The following is a 24,197-nucleotide window of genomic DNA, read 5'->3' as shown; positions in this document are numbered from 1 at the left end:
CAATGCATTACTTTCTTCAGGAGATTCTCCAAATTCTTTTGCGTTCTTACCCCCGGCATGATGACTCTCTCAATGTCCTTCATGACGTCTTGCCAAGATTCCGGCGTTTCAGGGGCCTCTGCAGGAATCAGAGGGCGGAGATAACCAGGTTCAACCGTAGGCAAGACGCGTCTGAAATTAAGTAGGCAGGGGTTTGGTTAGTATAATGAAACAAAAGTAATTCTCTCTCTCTCTCTCTCTCTCTCTCTCTCTCTCACACACACACACACACACACACGCACACACAATTATCAATTTTCCTTTTTATGAACCTTATCATAAATAAGTTAATAAAACTGTCGAGACGTGGGACAAGCTTGTGGCAGAGATCCATATTGCAACAAGGTCTCAATATAATCTTTAAACATTACTCTGGAAGCACATCAGCAGAATCCGGATGCTGAAGCTCAGCGAAAAGAGTAGTAGCTGCATTAAATTCTATCGGGCCAGGCACTAAATATGAGAGGAAAATTTCCTTTTTGAGTTAAGTTACAGAGGACAATCTAACAGGATACCTAGGGATGGTGAGCTATTTATAAAAATCTCTGAACAATGTTGTCCATAAGATGATAGATCTCTTGAGAACAATACCACAATATCTAGGCCAAGTGGCACTGATGTGCTCATCTTTGCAGACAGAGGAAGCCTGGTGATCCGTACTAAACATTTTTTGGCAGCACAAGAGGATTTTTAAATGCTGTAAAATTGCAAATCAAAAGTAGAAGGTATGAATAAATATTTAGTATTACTTAATACAGGAGTGAAACTGTTCCAGATCTCTGTTGAGGCACTTTTTTTCGTGTCACGCTGAAGTGAAAAACTATGTATGTTACATCAAATGCATGCTATACTGTCTTTTTTTCAGTACCCACAATCATAAATCAGCAAAGGTACCAGCACTCAATTCTGCAAAACATCAAGCACAATAGGTCATTGATTACTGTTAATCCCTTAATTGAAAAGAAGAAAAAGGGGGATTTATATCATTTACATGGCGCTTAACACTTGAAATACGAAAATTACGAATAAAGAACCTTATGACCAGTAGCAGTTACTATAGATTCCTTGTACTTAACAACCGGTCAATAATTGTTGCAATTATTACTTATATATAATCCTTTGAAACACGCATTCATTTTCAACTTAGAAAACTCTATTTAGGAAATGAAAATAAGAATTTGGAAAACAACAGAAAATACGGTTTTTTCTTTTTTTAATAATTGGCAAAACCAGTAGACCTCTCATATATAGGCAAATTTGTTGATAACTGATTTATGACCAGCGAGACCTGGGAAAGGAGCCTCAGCCAAGGACTACTTACTCGAAGAACATTGCTATTGACAGAATCAATTTACGCGTCATGTTTACCAGAGCTATGTAACAATATGGCCGAGCAGTGGATTGGCGCTAATAAGATTCTTCAAGCAAGTGTGTGCTACAAACACACCTGTTGATTTAATGGGTTTGAGTGGAAAACATATCAATAATACTACGAATCCAGAGGTTTGGGGTCATTGTGATTAAAATGAGAAAATTTTGGAAAGAATGGAAGAGAGCGAGAAGGTTAGAAAAAGTTACAAGGATTAGGATGTCTCACAGACTAGTCCATCCGAGGAGACATACAGTACTCACAATATCTGCAGGAGCTGTTTGGAAAGTATATTTTTTTAGTATGTGTCCAGAAGGTAGGGTTTTTGGGGTTTATATCTAGTTAAAATTTAAAGAGAGAGAGAGAGAACGGAGGAGAGAGAGACGGAGAGAACGAGATAGAGAGAGGAGAGAGGAGGGGAGAGAGAGAGAGAACAGCCGCAGAACTGACGGAATGACAGGAAATAAAATTGACACGGTATGCTGAATAAGAAGATTTATAGACTATGTATGTTCCTTATACAGTATTACATGTAAGAAGAAAATGTGAGACAATGATTGTTTACGTTCTTACTTGAACATTTTTGTGAAGTTCGTTTTCAGAAAACGAACCACCATATTGTAAAAGAAAATACTACTGGAAATAAAAATACATGAATTAAATCGACAAATAAATTTTGCATCAACTACTCCAAGTAAACGGAAGCTCATGCCTCTTCTAAAAAGATGAGGGCACTAAACCTAGTTATAAGAAAAAAAATTACCTGAGAGAGAGAGAGAGAGAGAGAGAGAGAGAGAGAGAGAGAGAGAGAGAGAGAGAGAGAGGAGAGATAGAGGAGAGAGAGAGTTTAATTCATATCTATAATCAACGTTTTCTAATGCTGCATCATGAATCTCTTTTTGTTCAACGAATAAAAAAAACCATTATCTTGAAGGTTATAAAAGCAGAACAATGAAGACAGGTGGACATTATGTTTACCAAGGAAAAACGTTTATTCGCCTTGGATCACCAAGATATTGTACTTCATTAAATCACTGATCAAACTCAGGCAATTCGCATGTCGATTTATATACTAATAAACATTCTAGAGACTGCTTCCACATTTGCAACAGAAATATTACAACTCCCACTAAACTTTGTAGTATAACTAAGGATGACCATCACGCTTTGTTGTACTTAAGTCCTTTTGATGTACTTAAGTCCTCTTATTCTGCCACCTCAAACAACACCTAGCTCCTCCTAATTCTAGAATCTGAAACCCGTTATCTATCAAGGACAGAGGTTCTGATAATTTCAAATATCGATCAGCTGTTACTCCTTTGTATCAAAATAAGATTATTCTTTTTAATTTATACCACCCGGTTTCACAACACTGGCGAACCTATTCTTGTCTTTGTAACGATGGCTGTCTCTCACACTCTCTCTCTCTCTCTCTGTCTCTCTCTCTCTCTCACACACACACACACACACACCACACACACACAAACATAACACACGCCATAGACACGCAGAGAGGAGAGAGAGACGATGAGAGAGAGAGAGAGAGAGAGAGAGAGAGAGAGAGAGAGAGATTCTTCAGAAATTACTTCAGGATAACAAAAACAATCAATTTATCTCCCACGGTAGTGTTCAGCTGTAATACTGACGTGCCTTGACTAAGGATTCACAGGTGTTTTTACAGTTAACACTTGGTATACATAATCCCCCTCACCCCCCCCCCCCCACACCACCCCCACTTCTCGCTCAGACTCTCTCTCGGATTTTCAATCGTGACGACACTTAGAGTAGTGAAACGGATAGAATAATTGTTTCACTAAAACACTCAAGTTAGTGATACAGGCATAAAATTAGATACATATCTTCTCCATAGGCCACCTTTTGAAAATGACTCGGTGTCAACTAAAAATTCCAAAAATGGCGGCCGGTTATCAAGAAGGCCACTAGTCAAGGTTTTAACAAGGGACTCATCTACCTCTGGTCATGTTTTTATGAATTAGTTTTGGTTATACACATTTTAGGCAAAGTCACCAAGCAAAGGTAAAATATAATTCTGCTAAAGACTTCATATAGCATATATAAAGAAAGATGGCATCCAATATGGCAGCCAAAACTTTAAATAATCGCATCTCAGGATTCAGTAGGCATGGAAAAATGTCCTCCTGTTCAGTATAATAGTCTGGATGTCTATATATAATTTAGGTGGTGGCTTTATCTTTAGGTTTGACTTAAAAGGGTAAATGTCAGCCCAAAACCAGGGCACAGTGGTGACTTCACTGCTTTGTAAGTCAGTATGGGGTTCAGCGTCAGCTAATCTTGCTTTACTTACGCTGTACCTAGCTCTGCTTTAGTGTAGTTTACAAGTTTAGTGTCCCCAATAGCCCCATATCAATTAGCTGGTAGAAAGTATATATATATGTGTATATATATATATATATATATATATATATATATATATATATATATATATATATATATATATATATATATATATATATATATATAAATAAAATGTTGGTAGATCTAGTTAGACAGCCGAGCCTGAATTGACAGGAGGTGCCAGCATGGGAGGGCCAAGCCAAGGGTAAGTGGGGCTCTACATGACTGGTGTACGGATCACACGGGACTTAGATGACACTGGATGAATGACTGGGCTAGGTGTAGGGTGACTGAACCTTGTCGTATCCCATACATCTGCGTGCAAATCAGATTAAGGTGGTAAAAGGATAGCCCCTTGGCCTTAGTCAAGAGCTCATAATGGTAAGTTTAATTCAGTCACAAGCAAAAGAAAAACTGACAAGAGTGAATGTTGTTTTGGCTAGGAAGAAAAGAAAAATGAATATCTAATTTCACCTTTGGCCTCTGTACATCATAATCCTGAACATGATGGGTATGTAATGGTTTCAACCATTGTGCCATTGTTTCCAAGAGATTGGTGAAATACAGCTTAACTTTGACCCAGCAAGGCTGGATGAAGGCACTGCCATAGGGGCAACACTGCGACAAAACGTGGCAAAATACCACAAAAACTGAGGGGTCATGTTTAATAATGCAAAACTCGATTGTGCAAGAAAGAGAAGATCAACAGTTGAAGGTAGTGAACCACAGGAAAAGCATGCTAAACAGAAAATGTCGCACTTTATCAAATCTTTGACAAGTAATGGCCATGAATCTCAGCAGAAGACTACATGAGTGCGCTCACATGTTTAGTGATGGTAAATTATTGGCAAAAATAGGAGCAAGTGATGCAATTACACAAGAGCTGAAATATCATCCTGTAAGTCACACTGGCCTTTACAATAGGGAAAGGTCCCATCATAGAAATCTTGAGAAAGAACAATGTCACTGTGAGGTTCTATCAGAGCTGGATAATTATATCATTGAAACCAGCATCAGTTGCCATATTTCCTCTTGCAGACATATTCCAGTCATACTAGCAGTGACTGGAGCAATGAGGCATTGCTTCACCCACTGTAAATACAACAAGATTAAAGGACAAGTTGTTAGCAGAAATCCCTGAATCAGAAGCACATAAGAAAGGAAGAAGTGTGCTACTTATCTTGCAGAAAGATGTAGCTTTAGCCCTATCTCAGACATCTGATTACTCAGCTACATTGTGATTGCTTGGTTATTGTGACCAAGGGAACCCAAGCACTGAGCACTTACAAAGTGAGTCTTCTTGAACTAGTCAAATGTTCTTATGAGGAGGCAGAAACTGCAGGACAGGGGGGAACACAGATGCCTTTCCATTGGCCTGAGTTTGTAGTCCTCATGTATGACAGATCAATGTGGATGAGGTCAGACTTCACATGTTTGCCAGAAAGCAGAGACCATATGAAGCCATTACTCCAACCAGAGCAGCTCTGCTTCAACACACCAAGCATTTAGCATATTAGGCAGGTTTTATATGGAGTCAGGCAATTCTGCACCAGCCGGAAAAACAAAGTCAACTTACAAAATGTGGCTGCAAATCTTGCGTTCATTTCAAGCTTAAAAAAAGACATTGAGACCGTGCTCGAATATAGATAAGTATTAAGAAAGCGTAAATTATTTTCTGTTTGCATTATGGAAATTTAGATCACCCTTCTTCTTTTTAGGTTGAATAACTACTTTTTAAGTAATTTTGTGGCAGGATAGCCATTATTTTGTCTGAGTATTTATTTACATTAATTTTAAAGTTTAGTGTCCGTTGACTTGTCATTTCAAGTGCTCAATGTAACATTACTCAGCGTGGTTAGGCGCCTGCTCCCCGTTTGTTTATATTATTTAACGATTGTTTTTCTGTTTTTTTTTTACGAGTGTTGATGAACGCCTTCTTGGTGATGTCAGGACGTTGGTGTTCTGCCCGAGTCGGTTCGGGCTATAGCACTCCCCTGATATACACTGTCTCTTAAGCAGCTGACTGATTTTTTGGAATTTGGATGACGTTTGATTGGCAGCTTTTATGACCACCTTTACGGATCTTCGCCTTGGACTATTGTTCGCAGGTCCTCTTGTTACCTGCGACTCGAGTGTTTTCTGCTTCATCCGTAGTAAGCAGGCACTCCTGTCACTTGCGACTTGAGTGCTTCCTGCTATTCCCTGTCGAAAGGATTTCTCAGGGAATTGGTGCCGTCGCTTTCTCCCGGTACTGCTGGATATTTTACCTGCCACGTCTGCGTCTCCGTTCATCTGTTCTCTTCAGCATGTTTGGGAGCTTGCTAGCTCATGAGACGATCTGTAGGGAGACTGACGCCATTTAAGACAAAGTATCTCTGATTTTCGTTCAGGGTCGCCTTTCTTTTATGTTGAAGCTCTGGCGTTCATGACCTGCCCTGATAGCTGCATTGGCGATTTGATCACGGCCCGGGAATTGTTTCTCCTCTGATGCCTCCACTGATGTGAGAAAAACGATATAGGAGTTGAATTATTTAAATATATATAATTTTTTTCGTGTTTATGCTGTGACCTTATAACTTCATCCAGTGAGTCATTTATAGAACAGGTTTCGCAAATTTAGCTTTGTGATAATAGGTAAGAATTATAGTTATTGTCTTTGTTTACTCTACCTTCCTTTTTCCTTTGATTTAGAAGTGGATTTTTGGTCTGGCCAGCAAAAGTTTTGGATCCAAACAAGTTATTTATTAATAATTGTCATTTCCTCCTTATTTATCTTTCTTTGATAGGGTTTAGCTTTCTTAGTTTATGGGAATCCAGTTGGATTCTAAGGACCGGTATTCGTCCTTCCTTGTTGTTACTAAGGTTTTGCTGTATTCGTTATATTCAAGAAGGTTGATTAAAATTTTTCATTAAGAATTAAATATTGTTAAGTTTTCTTGGGTGTTTGTTTCCGCTGACCTTTAGCACTGAGTTACATCTATTACTGACAACAAGTCTATCATAATTTAAGAACTTGCATAACACCGAGGGTCGTAACAATAAGATACTTTATCATACTCCATTATAGTCTTGTGCCTGTATACTTTTCAGAAGCATTATGGGGACCTTTCCAAGATGTAATATTGATACTACCCCACTAGAAATGTTAGAAACAGATTCTCTGGCATCATAAACGTATGCATAGATCAAAATTTCATGTCTGTATCTTGCTTAGTTGCAGAGTTAAGCAAAATGTTTCGTGGCGGCCATTTTGTAAGCCATCTTTATCACAATAGTAAATATAGTAGTAGGAGCTCTGATGATATCTTCAATTAACTCCTCTGACCAGAGACATTATCTGAATGATGATTGATTCATTTACTTCAACAATGATTTACAGCACATCAGGGACGTGGTCGGCATGGTGTTGTCGTGCCACCTCAGTGGCCGCGATTTCGACTCTCTGACATTTCATTAAGGTGTGAGAGATGTGTATTTCTGGTGATAGAAGTTCACTCTTGACGTTGGTCCCGCTGCTGAATAACCACTGGTTCCATGCAACGTAAAGACACTATTCAAACAAACACAATGATTTACTCAGTGTCAGAATCGAAACAACTAGCGCCTCTCTTGAATAGTGGCGACCGACCATTTTGAAATTTTGCGTGGATACCCAGATTTTTCAAATGAGGGTGTTACAAAAAGTACTTGTGGCAAATTTCCTGCACTAGAACCAGTATGTGTGATAACACTAAAAAATACGTGATTTTGTTGCTTTCATGTAATACTTTAATTTCTCTGGACTTATTAATTTATTTGTTTATTAATAAACAAATAAATTAATTTTTATTATTTCGATCCAAAGTGTGTAAACTTTCAAAGAGAGAATCCAAAATAATGTCCTGCATACTATTTGCCACAGAATAAAATGTTCCTATACGAAAAAGATGAAGAAATGTATCGTTGAAAGAAAAACAAATATAAATCATCAAATAGATCAAAATCTGCAGAGACAGCTGTGATACGAGTCAGAGTAATTCAGTTTATGACGTACAGCATTTTACAGTATTCCTATGACTTTAAAACCAAAAGCAATCAATAATATGGTCAGGATAAGGAGTTGTTGGCTGAGGCTCCATTCCCAGGTTTCGCTTCTCCTCAATGAATTGTCAACAAATTTGCCTAAATATGAGATCCTGATTCTTGTTGCCAATTATCTAAATAAAAATATTTTCTGTTTTCTTAAAATCGTATCTTCCTTTTCTAGATGGGGTTTTCTAGATTAAAATCAAATGCCTGTTTGAAAGTATTATATAAGTAACTTGACTTATTTACGTCAAACAATACCTCTAAAATTACAAGCTGTAAAGGAAATGGTGGAAATTCTTGATGAAAAAGTTTTTGGAAGATTTCTTTAGTTATTTTCCCACTGTGATCTGAATTGCGAATACCAAGATTAGGAAAACGGTATAAAAGGCTGGCTTCTGACATCTCGAAAGGAACAGCAATTTGTTTTTAAAATGCCCATAATTTTAAAAAGAAGTACGTTGTTTATTTTCATCACCTTTGTAGATGCAAGAAGCTTCATGATAAAAAAACCTAGCATTCCCAAGGCATGTGAAAAATAATGGCATGAGTTAAGAATGAACTGAATCGTACACAAAATTCTAATTCAGGGATGGGCAACCTACAACCTTAAGGCCGCATGTGTATATATGTATGTATATATACGTATATAAATCTATATATATATATATATATATATATATATATATATATATCTAATATATATATATATATATGCTATATTATATATATATATATATATATATATATAGTATATCTATTATGTATATGCATATATATACTTTATAATCATATATATATATATATAAATATATATTATCTTATATTATATCTATACTATATATCTTTTTTACATTGAAACATGACACTTTGCAAAAGGTTATAAGCATTGTTAACTATATTCGAGTGAATGCGTCAGAGCATCGCCAACTTCGAAGTAGGCTGATGATGGATGACGAAGTAATTAGTGTAGATTTGCCATGTCGCTCAAAAGTACACTGGTTGTCGCAAGGGAAAGTATAGGTCAAAATTTGTCTTTACGAATGCAAATTACTGACTTTTTCAAAGAAAACAACAAGTATTGTGTTTTATCAGATCCAAGTTTTTTCACAGAGATGTTGCCTTTTTATGTGATTTGATGTCAAAACAAAATGAGTTAAACATTTCATTGCAAAGCAGAAATAAATGTATTTATGATACGTGGCAAAATATTCAGGCATTTAGAAAGAAACTGTTGTGTTTCAAGTCCATTTTGGCTCAATCAAAACTTTTAGCTTAAGAATGTAATGAGTGAAAATGAAGATATCTATGGATATTTTGAAGAATATGAGTCGGTTTTGGACACAGTGTTAGAACACAATAAAAGATTCAGTGATTTCGAAAAGCATAACATCGCTCTGAAACTTGCTTTTCAACCTCACTTAGTTGATGTATCAGAGGCTCCTTAAGAGTTACAAATGGAGCTTATTGAAATGTCTGATGATAATATCCTGAAGTCTGTGTTTGACAAGAGAGAAAATCCCGTCGAAACTTGGAAAAACGCGATAGAATATCCTTGTCTTCGTGAAAATACACGATGGCTGATTTCCTGCTTTTTTCAACATTCTGTTGTGAATCCACATTTTTGTAATTGGCGCAAATGCAGAATTCACTGAGAACACTGTTGACAGACGAGAATTTGGAGGACTAATTGAGACTAAGAACCTCTATATGAGAGCCTGATATCAAACTGCTTTCTCAAAAGAAGCAAAATCAAAGAAGTCATTAATTTGCATAAAAAATATACATGATTGCCTACTGTATATTGAATATTTGAAAATGTTATATTCTTGATGTTTATGTGATATCATTTTATAAGATTATTAATCCTTTACTTATTCCTTGAATACAAAGAACCTTCTTTCTTACCTAAAATAATTTCAAAATGTCATGCTTCTGATATTATTCATTTACTTATAACATTGAAAAATTCTTACATAAATAAAGTATTTGAAAATTATACGTTTTCGATATTATTCATTTACGTATTACTTATATAAAAAGTATTTAAATAAAAATATTTGAAAACATTATGCTTTCGATTTCTATAAACCTGTCTTCTTTATTAGATTACTAATAAATTACTTAAGGGGTATAAGAACTTAAAAAAAAAATTCTATGCGGCCTTCATGAGGGATGATGAATTGTAAGATGGCCTTCACGCGCAAAAAAGGTTCGCTACCCCTGTTCTAATTCAATCTTTTATGGGATGGGTGTCAGCCTTAACGCCTCAAGCCTTTGTTACTTAAAAACCTTGCTTTAGTGGATCTCATCTACAAAGAAAATTCAACAACGAAAAGTCCATCTACGGCAGAATGGCTAGAGGTGTAAATAAACCCACAGAAAGTCTAGAATAATAATTAGAATATTGACCTAAAACCAGAGCTGATCTGCCAAGTATGTTAATACCAACTGATGCGCACTTGTTTTGTACTTGGCACTTAAAACATTACAGAAAACGAAATTTCCTCTTTGGTGGTCTGCAAAAAAAAAAAAAAAAAAAAAAAAAAATCTTTGAATAGGCTGATATTTACTTTCTTGCATACGTATAAAAAAATACTCTGTTACGAAATTTAAACTTGTTCATAAATGCTTTAATGTTATAAATACATCCTTTGACACAATCATATATATATATATATATATATATATATATATATATATATAATATATATATATCTATATTTGTTTGTGCCAAAGGATGTGTTCATAACATTAAGGCATTGATGAATAAGTTTCAGTTTCGTAACAGAGTATTTTTTTATACGTATGCAAGAAAGCAAATGTCAGCCTATTCAAAGATTTATATATATATATATATATATATATATATATATATATATATATATATATATGTGTGTGTGTGTGTGTGTGTGTGCGTGTGTGTGTGTGTGAGTGTGTGTGTGTGTATATTATATATATATATATATATATATATATATATATATATATCTATATATAAAAATATATATATATATATATATATATATATATATATATAAAAATCTATTATATATATATATATATATATATATATATATATATATATATATTTCTACATATAATATAATATATATATATATATGTATATATATCTACATATAATATAATATATATATATATATATATATATTATATATATATCCTATATATATATATATATTAATATCCAACAATTGTATAGATGCCATACTGATTTAAAATACTTGCCAATACATTCACTTTATGTATATGCAATTACCAATACGAAGGAATTTTGATGGAGGGCACAAGGCTATGATGGAACTACTGCTTAGATCATTTTAGCTGGAATGAAATGAAACTCCCTTTACTTAGAAAACTGTTTGCAGAATGAGGAATGATAACACAAGGATTGGTGATGAATGGGAATCTTGTCACCGCAAATATAGCAACGAAAGCGATCTCACTAAACGTAATAAGTACGAGGGCATTGCACTTCGTCGATCGTGATCAAAATACAAAGTATGCTCTTTCTCATTATGATGGGGGCGGGGTAGAGAGAGATGATGAAATGGTGAAGTGTTGCACAGGTTGTTATCATAACGACAGGAATTACACCGATTGAGTATTTGTGTTGGGACATTCTGAGTGCATGAAATTTAATATCCCCTTCTGATGGTGTTTGATGATTATACGAAGCCGTTCGACAGCATCCATGAACAATTGTTTTAGAAGTCTTAAATCACCAACGTATTCTAGCTAATCAACTAATTGTAACTTAAACTATCCATGACCAAAGCTGATGCAGTTAGAAATGCTATGGCATCATGGATTTTATTATGAGCAAAGTGGTTGGGGATGGCAAGAAGATAGTAACTGATAAACTATAGTAGTCAAATGCGAAGGACACAAGACTGACAAATCAGTTTCAACAGAATCCACCATAAATCTAAAGATAACTAGTAAATGATAACGAAAATAGAGTATGCTCAAGAGGATGAAATGAACCAACTGAAAAATGGATTGAGATCGAGGCTAAATATTAAGGAATAATTATATTCTCTTCAAACGGAATTTTGTAAAAAAAAAAAAAAAAAAAAAAATCAATATGAAAGCTCCGATATACATTAGTCTAGTACGGCATGAATCTCGACATGAATCATGATACTGCAGTGACACTACATGTAAAGGGATTTGTCTATCAGAAAATACAGTTCTAACAATAAGAGGCGTCAGATGACAATATATGGTGAAAATGCTACTGCAAGATTATGACAGAAAGCTAACATGTATATGAGATAATGATGACTGGAAAACGAAGGTGACTTGGACTTGTAATTCGCACACCGATGGGAGAGCAGTACTACATGACAAGAGGAAACCGGGTCCGGCGGGCACCAGGGAGTGGAACACCCGCACCGCTGATGAACGCTGTGAGACTAGAGGCTTCTGGAGATAAGTGGAGATTTGTGAAAGTGAAACCCAGGGGAAATGAGTAACGGAATTTCACAGAGGTTCTTCTCATCTCACGTCATTAGAGGCCATGATGATGATGAGATGCATTTAAATGCATACTAAAATTCACACTTGATTTAAAATTGCGTAGCTATATTCAGAATGTTATACGTACTCTATTGCCTCAAACAATTACAAACGCATTTCATCTGCATAAATACAGATGCAGCTACAATCGTCCAAATGCCATACCAAAAGGTTAATTAAAAAAAAATAAAAAAAATAATTAAATAAACGGAGACGCCTTACCTTTCTCTGATGTTTTCCAAGTAATTGCTGATGTAGTCGGCCATTTCCCTGGCGGCTGACCTGAACTGTTCTCCCTCCATCTTAAACAGAAATTTGGGATTAACAGTATCGTATATTGTAAAAGCATTCAAACACGAATACAGACTTTAAAATATATTCTATTTTCAATTACATGTAAAGCTACCAAGCAGGCAAACACATTTTAAAATAATTTATCTTTTCAAATATATAAGTACCGACATCAGTAACTGTTTTAGGTTCGTATCTCTGAAGAAAAGATCCAAGTTTACAATGGTCTCAGTGTTGATGCCGAGATGAAAACGCTGTAAAATCATATTTTGAAAAGTTCAATGCTTCTTTCTAACAAAATGATGGTTTTAGAAATTTTGTATCTTTTCTGAAAAGACCTATATTAGAATAACTTCTGTTAACTGCAAAAGTATCTTAGGGCAATGTAAATATCTCATAGATAATTTATTGGTAATTTTTACCTGTTTATTTGATGTTATTGTCATCTGCTAAGTGTTCTTTCTTTCAATTTACATGTACCTTGATCATGGTTAGTCAGAACACTCATTATCCTAATATCTAATGTGAATTCAAAAAGGAGGCAATGAACATCACTGAAACTGAACAAAATTTATTACTTTGAGGAATAAAATGTTACTAAAAATATCAAGAAAAGAACGAGATAGGGCGGCAGCAGTGACTCCATACACATAGCACAGGCAGTACCTCAAGGTTTATCTATCAATGTTACCTAGTAATACGGATCATGAATTATCAATGCAATTGGCGATGATCTCTTTCAAAACGAAGGCCAAGCGATAAGTGCTTTTCAAAAATAGGCAATATTGGGGGATGTTTCTCTAAAAGATCATTGTAGCGATATGATCTAGCACAGTGAAGTGTTTAAATATTCTGCAAAATATTTGGTTTATACACAAAGAAAAATGGTTAAATGATATTTTAATGAAACACTAATTGCAAAAAATACGGCTCCTTTCAAATTACCGTAATTTCTTATCTTTAAAAGAATTCTCCTCACTTGAATTACTTCCCCACCTCTTATATATTTCAGCCATAAAGCAACATGCCTCTGATGTATTTCGGCCATAAAGCATCTCCATAAAAGGTGAAGGAATCACGAAATATAATAAAAAAAATACGGTCTACGGTCTTCCTCTCGGAAGAAGCGAATCAATGATTCTTCCCAATATCCTCCTATCTTCCCTCGTCTTCCATTTCGCCCAGCAATTCATCATCCCTCCTGCCTTATCTCCGTCTTTCCAAATGTTTTCTTTCAGAAACACTTGAGGCTTCCTTTTGTGTGTGTGGGTATGTGTATGTATGCAGTGTAATGTATGTTCATGTATGTTCTGTATGTATGTTATGTATATTTATATATTATTATATATATATATATACTGATATATATATATGTATATATATATATATATGTATATGTATGTATGTATGTAGTATATATATATATATATATATATTATATATGTGTGTGTGTGTGTGTGTGTGTGTGTGTGTGTGTGTGTACATACAGAGAGAGAGAGAGGGTGTTTCGAAATTAGAGGCCCCTCCCTCTACAACATAAACTAAAATCGATATGGACAAAACCAAAAGTAATTCAGAACAGGCATTTATTTAAGTTTCTCTCTGAGTATTTAATATTTTGTGTAGCCTCCATCTGCCTGTACCACAGCCTGCATTCTTGAAGGATATGATTTCAGCAAATCGCAAAAAAGCTGAAACTCAAACTCCATTTCCCTGTGCACTTCGGTCACCTCTCTTTGTAGGTCATCGAGGCTTGGTATGCCACCATAGTTCACTGTGCACGATTCAACACAATCTTTTAAGATACTACCAATGTTTTCACAAAGGTCAGGGGAGCTACCTGGAGATTCACTTTATGAGAGGAAATTAATACAACTGTTTTGAAGCAGCTCCTGTGTCTGAAGAGCATTGAAACATGGTGCCTTATCATGCAAAAATGTGACTTCAGCAAACAGATAACAGGATCTTTTAAGGAAAGGAAAATACTCACTCCACAAGTAAGCACAGTTTTTCTGATATCATCCAACTTTGCAGCCCAAATGATGTCATTTTTATGATTTGGCTTCCTAACTGTGTAAATGAAGAATTCATCTGATGCGGCAACATGGAGAAAGTCAGCTTCATCCCAATCTTTAAGAAATGAACCACGAAACCATGCACGGTCTTCTCTCTGTTGCTGAGTGATGTTGGGCTTGCTGATAACATGAAATGACTTGATACCAGATTTTTTCAACTCAAGATATACAGCACTATAACTTCTCTTCTTTCCCCTTTTCGTTTCTAGTTCAAGCACCAATTTACATAAAAACTTCCTTGGTCTACCCACTGCCTCAGCTGTGATGTCTTTTGACTCCTGAGAAAGGACTTCAGGCCTTCCAAGATTCTCACTCTTTTTGTGATGACAGTCATGTGAATTTTTGTTCCAGTTTTTTAAACAAAGGATTCATTCTTTTAATGTATTTAGCTATCCAGGAATGTGAAATGAAGGATGCACCAGCATCCCTGGCCTCTCTGAAGGTTATAGCCCGGTTTCGGTCAATCCATCAGATTTCCTATGAGTCGTTAGTCATGGCTGTATCTAACTCCGTCACTCAGTCTGAAAATACAAGAAATGTAAAATGAAAAATAGCTTAATAGAAACTTAAGATAATGTACTTGGAGATAGGCTATGAAAGAAAACTTCAATATATATATATATATATTATATATAATATATCTATATATATATATAATATAGTATATATATATATCTATAATATATAATATCTATATATATTTATATATTTAAAGAGTGTAACGCAAGTTTATGCAAGTATTTTGAGGAATGAAAGAAAAAGTAATTTTGAACAGAAAATGTTCTATAAATATATGCATTTTAAGGCTTCGTTTGTCAGTAAGAGGAATTTTAAAATAGTCATTACCATTAATGCTGCTTTCACGCAATGGAAATCGGAGTAGCCTGGGATGTGCGCAGGGGTAGGGTGGTTGAAGTGAAATAGACAAGTGGATTGATGGTCTTTTAAATATGATTTTTTTCTTGCAAGTAATATAATCTAAATGATTATCTAACAGCGGTAACACGTATGAACTTGTCCTATGACTGGTTCTGATGAATACTTTAGTAGGAAAGAGAAAGATTTTTAAAAATACACTTGAAATCTATGATAGGTGTCTAATGAATAAGCATTCGTACGTTTCATGGCTGGGAGATTCAGTTAGGCTTACTTTTCTTTTTCTTTTTTTTTATCGGTGTCTAATGAATGCCGCTGTTAGGGAGGGAAAGGAAATCAATAAAGCATTAATGCATGCATTACTTTTTATAAAAAATCTAAATAATACATTTGCTTGGGAAGTACTTTATTCACATTGACCTACTAATCCCTCCATCGTCCTTTTATATGGCACTAACGACCACCCCCGTCACCCCAACCCCCACATCCCAGGATACTCCCAACCTCTCGTTACCTAAGAGGAAACTCGCTACCCGCTAATGATAAGGGTTATTTTAAAATTCCAATCACCGACAAACAAAGCCTTAAATGCATTTGTGTACAGAACATTTTCTGCTCAAAATTACTTTTCCTTGCATTCCTTAAAATATATACATATATATATATATATATATATATATATATATATATAATATATATGCGTGTATGTATGTATGTATGTTTGTATGTATGTATATGTGATAACCAAAATATGTTACAACTAACACATCTACAATTTCCCTGTAGCCCACCTTTACATATCTTGAAGGCAAGAGGTTTGAAAGTAGAAACAAAAACTGCTTATCTGTTGACCATTTAAATCTTTAATCGACAGCTTTTGCAGCCGTTAAAGGGGAAGTAAAGATGGTGCTGAAATCGGAAAGAAGGGAAAATGAAAGAGAAAGATAATTAACAAGAATAGGACTGACTGAGTTTACCTATTTTCATGAAAACTTCAAAGCTCTGTTGCTGCAGCCACAGAGCCACTGTTATAGAAACTGGTATCCAACTTTTATAGCGGACTTCAGTTCCTGTAAATTTTATTTAATTAACAATCGAAAAATAGAAACCAGAAATTTCCTGTTGCCAACTGCGGATTTCGTTTACGATATTTTGTTAAAACTCGCCTCGACCGGCACCATCAGAGGGGAACCCATTCAGACGACAACTGCTAACATTCATCAGGGCTGACGGTAAACATTTCAACACAAACGACTGACTGAGTTGAGGAGAAATTTCATTCGACTGCTAAAATAACGTTATGAATATTATTTGTATTTTTATTATTCAAATACTTTGCTTTGCTCATTACCGTAGTATCTGTTCTAACAAAACACTGTAGACAATTTGTCCGGTAGTTTTCTTCTTATTCCTCGTGTCTCTTGAGAATGGTAATTTAACATTAAATAATCGCTCGTAAAAATGGGAAATTAAAATGTAGCGAATCTCCGAGGCAAAAAGTAACTAAGACTTGAAATGAAAAAGAAAATGACTTTGGAGAGTCCTGAGAAAGTCATTATCTAGAGCACGCACATCTACGAATACTTGAAAAAAATATTTATAATAAGATACAACTTTTAGGAGATCTCATGGATCGACAGACAGACAGAGTAGATAAAAAAAAGTGATTACTGATGAATATATAACCAGCGTCCAGCATTGTTGGCGGAGTTTATAAACCTCAAAATAAGGAGAAAGATTAAATTTTAAACAAACGGAAATGAATCTTGAAATGGGGAGAGATATCTATTTATGTGCGAACGGAATGCATATCTAAATAAAGTATAACAATCTTGAATGCAATATCATGTAAAAATCAAGACTGAAACTCTTTGCAATACAAATAAATAAATCTTTACAAAACTGTACATATCATTATGAGTAAGGAAATGAATTTTGCAACATATTACAAGATAAACCCGTGAGGGTGGAAACGTTTACTGCCGCAAAAGGGGGAGAAAAAAAGTTACCTCATTAACCAAACTAATTAGCTAATGACGCACAATGGATTTTTTTCCATATCAAGATTAATTTTCACAGCTCCTAGTTCTTTTGTCTGCTAATTAAAATGAGACCGATTTAGTTCTTTGAATTATAACAAAAGCTAGATATCTAACTCCTGTGAGACCCAGAAAAGTAGGAAGACCCAGACCCACTAGTATGAGAACTACGAGAACGGAGGCTGGAGGTGAGTGGAGATTAAAGGAAGAAAAAGCACAAGAGAGACAAGAGTGGCGGACATTTACAGATGTCCTTTGTGTTAGTTGGCGTCGGATAATATGACGAGGATGATAATAAACTAGAGTGAAGAGGCGCCCAAAAATAAAAACTTGGAAAGAAATGTGAACATACAAACCAGTTCTAGAAAAATAGGTTATTTATAGCTAGTAAGAACTATTCACCATCATGAGGTTTGCTTTTAGGTAGAAAGCAGCATCATTGTTGCTACAATCCCTTCATAGATTTCAGGTTCCTCCACAGTCCCCCCCCCCGTAACACTTAATCCCAAATACTGTGAGTCAAAACTTCATTTTTCCACCAATTATATTAACATTCACTCTGTCTCCCTTCTTCAACGTTGTCGATGACATAGTTGTGACCCATTTAGAATTAATCAATAAGAACCGAAACAACAATTTAGGCCAAAAGTCAAGCGCTGAGTCCTATGAGGTCTTTCAGCGCTGAGAAAATGAACCAGTTAATCAAGCTATAAATCAAAGTTGTCATTCAATCTTTTTCCAGCTCTCCCATCAGCCTCCGCCTTTTCCCTCGCTCATCAGCGGTACCTTGTCCATAAGCAAATCGTTTTCTTACAGCCCAAACACGCTAACTATGTGATTCATCATTTCGTGTTAGGCTAACTGCTTTTAACATCAGGTAGCAGTCATGACAATAACCATGTTTCTCTGCCTCAACTGAAATTGTGAGTTCTGGAATGACAACCATAAGTTAAACCCTCTTTCTTGTTGCTTAAACTTTCATCCAATCACTCATATTTAACACTACACTGCATCTTTGTTAGATGCAAACACAGTACATTGCATCTTTATTAGCCGCAATATAGCATTTTTACATGCATACACACGACACAACTTTTCCCGTTTACTCCCACACTTTCATAACCCACAATCCTACCCCTCCCATACACCTTACTGGGACCACTCAGCAATATTCTTTTGAAAGCTTTCCTTAATGCAGACATACACTTGCACATCCTGGTCAGCCACTGAGTCATACATCCACCAACACACTCCAGCCTCTCGCTAACTAAAATGCCCACCAAGCCCTGATTTGTTTACATCGTCAAGTTTATCTAATGCCATATCTTACTATTCTATCCCAATACCACTTCTGTCAGCATTCTCAGATTTGCTTGAAATACTTTACACCGAGTTTCATTCAACTTTAACTTTAACATTTACAAAAGAGGCTTAAACATAGGTTTTCTACACTCACTGTACACACACAACTGGATTCTTTTCATGCAGGATCTACCATTTTGCTTCTTATATTCAACCATTCATTTTCACATGAGCCATTCTTTTAACATTTACACTGCTCAAGAATGGTTTCTTTTTCCAGGTTAAACTCTTCCTTTCTTTCTCCGCAATTGTTTCATCAGGATCTCATCTAATCCTCTCTCTTTATTTCCTTATTTTCTCTATACTTCCAACCTTATTACTTCGACTGTGCAAAAGCCCTTTCCTTTGATAGCAATGAAAATAAGATATAATAATTTCATCCATACAATACTTCTAGTAAGATGAATATCCTATGCTGCATTTTGCACTCTAAGAACCACTGAAAGGAAAATAATCACTGATTATCTAATTATCAAGAGACAAAAATAGGGCAAAAGCTCTGACCTTACAAACGTGTCTGCTTCATAACACAACTGCGGATAAGAAAAAAAAAGAGCTAAGCCACTTTTCACTTATTAAAAGCATGTCAATCATATATAGATACCCAACCATGCTTTCTTTTCGCCGCATTTTACTAATTGGCCCTTTTGCAAAATTTAAGTAAAATTAAAAGTATACTTTTGAGATACCAACTTTTAACATTTTCGTGACTAAATAGCTACAAATCCGCTTTACCATTAGGGAAACCGAACAAAAGGATATGAAGCCAGGTCGAAGCCTGAGTCGTCGCTCGTTTGCCTTTAATCAGCAGCATCTGGCAACTTTCCCTCATGAAAGACGCAGGAGAGATGAGACTAATGCGGCACGTTTCAGCGCTCAAGGGGAAGGGGGGATTTGGGGACTGGTCTAGGCACAGCAGGGAAAGAGTGGGGTCAGGATCGCAGAGGTGGTAAAGACGAGGATGAGTTATGGGGGTGGAAGATCGTAAAAGTTATCTTATTTCTTTATCTGATATCCGCCGATCTTTTATCCCTTTCGACTGCGTTAATCTAGGTCACCATGTTCCACAGTGATCTGTGCTAAAATTCAAATTGTGCTAATCTGCTCATCCGGGCAACGCACTGAGGGAGTTTCGTATTTTACAGTTGATTTTTACCTACCAAAGGCTAAGAGAAATGGAATGTTTTATGGTTCAAGCTCTTCTTGTATGTGGTTTTTAAAACAATTGAAATGTTTTAATCATGACTTCAGAATTCCGGGATCAAGAAACCATCATAAAAATGCCTGATATTATGTCACAATAGAAGCACTACTAATCATGACAACAAATCATTGTATAATAATTTATCTCACTTCATGAATCAGGTAAACCATCATCGAAGTGACTAATAAACGTTCGTTATTTTAAACCAATTTCATCCACATAAAGGATATCCTGCTTCATATCCTGCAAGGTCACCTGCATTGATTTGCTTTCTCTCCAAAATTTAACTCTAAGTCAACCATACCTTGAATAAAGGGTGAAAATTATGTGCAGAAAACTTGGAAGAAAATCAGCTGATTTAAGAATACACTACACATATGACTTAGCAGAGCATCAGGCTTCTATACACACTTTGCCCCTCATCTCTATATTGTGTTCCCGGATGTTCAAGCCCTTCCATTCCAACACCTCTTTCAAACACTATCCACCTATACCTATCTTGGTCAACATCATCTCCCTTTTTCAAATGCTTCTGAATTATATACATTAAAATATCAAATTATCTCAAAGAATTCTCAATAAACGTTTCATCTGTCCAATCGTTTTTCCACACATCTTTGTCCTTATCCCTTACCTATTCATTCCCTTTTAAACTATATAAGCAAATATTTCGTTAACCGTTTTCCTATATTCTCTATCCATTGCTGCAATGTTCATTCCATAAAAGCGGAACTGACGTAACAATCAAATAACATTTTCAATGCTTCACCTTTCTGCGACTCGCTCCCTCTCTCATCCTACAACTACAAAGTTATTTTACTTATATACAGTGGTACTTAAGTTCCAGCTTCGTTTATGACTTGTGTGGCCTCGACTTTCAAATGAAAGACCTGGGTTCGCTACAACACTGCCGAAGTCGAGGTGGGTTAATGCTGGCTCCAAATCAGCGAATACCTGAGCGCGAAAGGTATTTGAGGGTGAGAGACGGCATTAACTTATAGCCTCTTGCGGTGGTGGAGTGGGTAAAAGCTTCACCGACGTTCGTGGATTTGTATGGTGTCCATGATTCACGCCTGGGCGCCGACAATTCTATTATCGCCTAATAAAATTTCCCTTCAGTTAAGCATATATGAAAATATATTAATTCCGAGGTAGAGTGAATTAGATATTAAAGGACATTTGTAGCTCGATGTATGTATATGAATCACGGTAATGTGATATGACTTATATTAATGGCTACGTGCTGTCATAAGCATTAAAACACTACCAAGGTCCAGGCAGGTTAATGCTGGCTCCAAATCAGCGAATACCTGAGCGCGAAAGGTATTTGAGGGTGAGAGATGGCATTAACTTATAGCCTCTTGCGGTGGTGGAGTGGGTAAAAGCTTCACTGACGTTCCTGGATTTGTATGGTGTTCTGGGTTCGCGCCTGGCCGCCGACAATTCTATTATCGCCTAATAAAATTCCCCTTCAGTTAGGCATATATGAAAATATATTAATTCCAAGGTAGAGTGAATTAATTATTAAAGGACATTTGTAGCTCGATGTATGTATATGAATCACAGTAATGTGATATGACTTATATTAATGGCTACGTGCTGTCATAAGCACTACAACACTACCGAGGTCGAGGTGGGTTAATGCTGGCTCCAAATCAGTGAATACCTGAGCGCGAAAGGTATTTGAGGGTGAGAGACGACATTAACTTATAGCCTCTTGCGGTGGTGGAGTGGTTAAAAGCTTCACTGACGTTCCTGGATTTGTATGGTGTCCTGTGTTTGCGTCTGGTCACCGACAATTCTATTATCGCCTAATTAAATTCCCCTTCGGTTATGCATATATGAAAATATATTAATTCCGAGGTAGAGTGAATTAGATATTAAGGACATTTGTAGCTCGATGTATATATATATATATATATATAATATATATATATATATATATATATGTATATATATATATATATATATTATATATATAATATATATATATATATATATATTATATATATATATATATATAGATATATATATATATATATATATATATATATATATATAGTATATATATATAATATATATATATATATATATATATATATATATATATATATATATATATATATACTATATAATATATATATATATATATATATATATCTATATATATATATATATATATATATATATATATATATATATATATATATATATATATATATATATATATATAATATATATAATTGATATATATATATAATATGTATTAATATAATATATATATTATATATATATTATTCTTATATATATATTATAATAATATATCCTATATAGTTATATTATAAATATAATATATATAATATTATATTATTATATATATATATATAATATCTTAAAGGCACTGGTAGAGACATATATTTAAAACAGTGGGGTTGATAACCTTAGCTCTTGCCGGTTAGAGACAGGTGCAAAACGCTGCATTCCTCAAAGATGTTGAGATAAAAAACAAATAGAAAACACATCGTGTGCATAATTGAGATCGTTGACGCATTCCAAAGACATGAGTTAGTCTTGGGAAAAGTTATCGAGTTTCATGTACTATGTAGCATGCATGTATTCGTACATTGGTTAGTTGGCGTATGTTCGTATAGGAGTCACAGAAAATGACATATAATCTCTAATATGGGAATTAATGGGGGAATTAGACGACAAACTGTCAAAGTAGACACAAGTGATTTCAGCATAGAAGAGGCGTTGGAGGTCCATTGGAAAAGGTTAAAAGTGAAATGGCTTTGACTTTGGTTCTAGAGAAAGGGGAGTGCGACGTGACACACATTTTATTGACAAACTTTAATGTTTAATTGTCTGACAATTATGGTCTCTTTATTTCAGATAGATTCGAAGTCACCATATAGAGAAATGGGATTTCTCTAGACTTTTAATAAACTAAGAATTCTTGGACAGAAAGAGGCAAGGACAGGTACTTTCTTAAATATGATTTTGGGAAGAATATAGTAGTTTAACGTTTCTTCTTTTTTAGTTATTCTTCACCCATTTTATTCCGTTTTCATGTTAGCTATATTTTGGGAAATAAAAAGTATATTTTTATAATAATGGCAGTTTGATTTTGCCTAGAGTTTGAACATTGATTTCTCAGCTAACTTCGGGGGTGGCGCTCAACATAAAAGGTAGGTCACGTTACCAAATTAGGAGTTCCTCTCTAACTGTTTAAACGAGTGTCATTTTGACCTCGTAAGATATATACATATGTACATATACATATATGGCTTTATGTCAGTGTGGATTTTGGTTAAACTAGCAGTATAGCATTAAAAAAAACAAGATAAGATAACTAAGATGAAATAGTATGATGTCTTATCTTTTCCCCCCACTTACGGGTAAATGACCAGTGACAAACATTTACGTATCCGATGGATTATGAAGTGCAAGTTAGATAACGGAGCTTGATTTACTGAAAGACTTTCTTCTCTATCTTTTTTGCTTGTGTCTTTCAGTAATTTTGTAAAATGCCCTTGTAAATGATAGGACTAAATACTTTTCTATTGTCTTTAAATAATTATTCTATTGTCTTTAGATTTAACTAGCTACCAATGCACACGCAGTCTTACTATAAGGTCACTCATTTCTTTTTTAGTTATTTAAAAGATTGGTAATATAGTATTTAGACTAGCGCTATGAGATGAAAGTATACTAGAACAGTGCTCTAGGGGCTGCTCGTCGCTCTTGAAAATTACTGGAGGACATACCTATTATGTTATTATTATTCCACCCACTTTGATATGAAATGAAGAAGCAGCAAGCATGGACATTTATTCTGGATATGTTAGGTGAGTGCTCTGAACCCACCATAAATTGCAAATTCATCATAAAATTTGAAATCACTCTGTTTATGAGTCAAAATGAGACACTAAATTTCCTGCTCCCTTCTAACTCTGCAC

General features: G+C 35.0%; 1 protein-coding gene across 2 annotated transcripts in view; it reads right to left on the bottom strand.

Annotated features, from left to right (window-relative positions):
* LOC135215335 (aromatic-L-amino-acid decarboxylase-like) overlaps positions 1-24,197 on the bottom strand; it is a 122,877-nt gene that overhangs the window by 73,425 nt on the left and 25,255 nt on the right. For both annotated transcript variants that reach the window (XM_064249895.1, XM_064249896.1), the window contains 2 exons: positions 12,614-12,693; positions 51-171 (listed from right to left, as the gene is read on the bottom strand). In XM_064249895.1, the coding sequence (XP_064105965.1) occupies positions 51-171; positions 12,614-12,693 (201 nt within the window). The remainder of the gene's footprint in view (positions 1-50; positions 172-12,613; positions 12,694-24,197) is intronic.

Source organism: Macrobrachium nipponense, chromosome 5 (assembly GCF_015104395.2).
Source record: "Macrobrachium nipponense isolate FS-2020 chromosome 5, ASM1510439v2, whole genome shotgun sequence".
Taxonomy (NCBI): domain Eukaryota; kingdom Metazoa; phylum Arthropoda; class Malacostraca; order Decapoda; family Palaemonidae; genus Macrobrachium; species Macrobrachium nipponense.
This window is presented reverse-complemented; position numbering and strand designations above follow the sequence as displayed.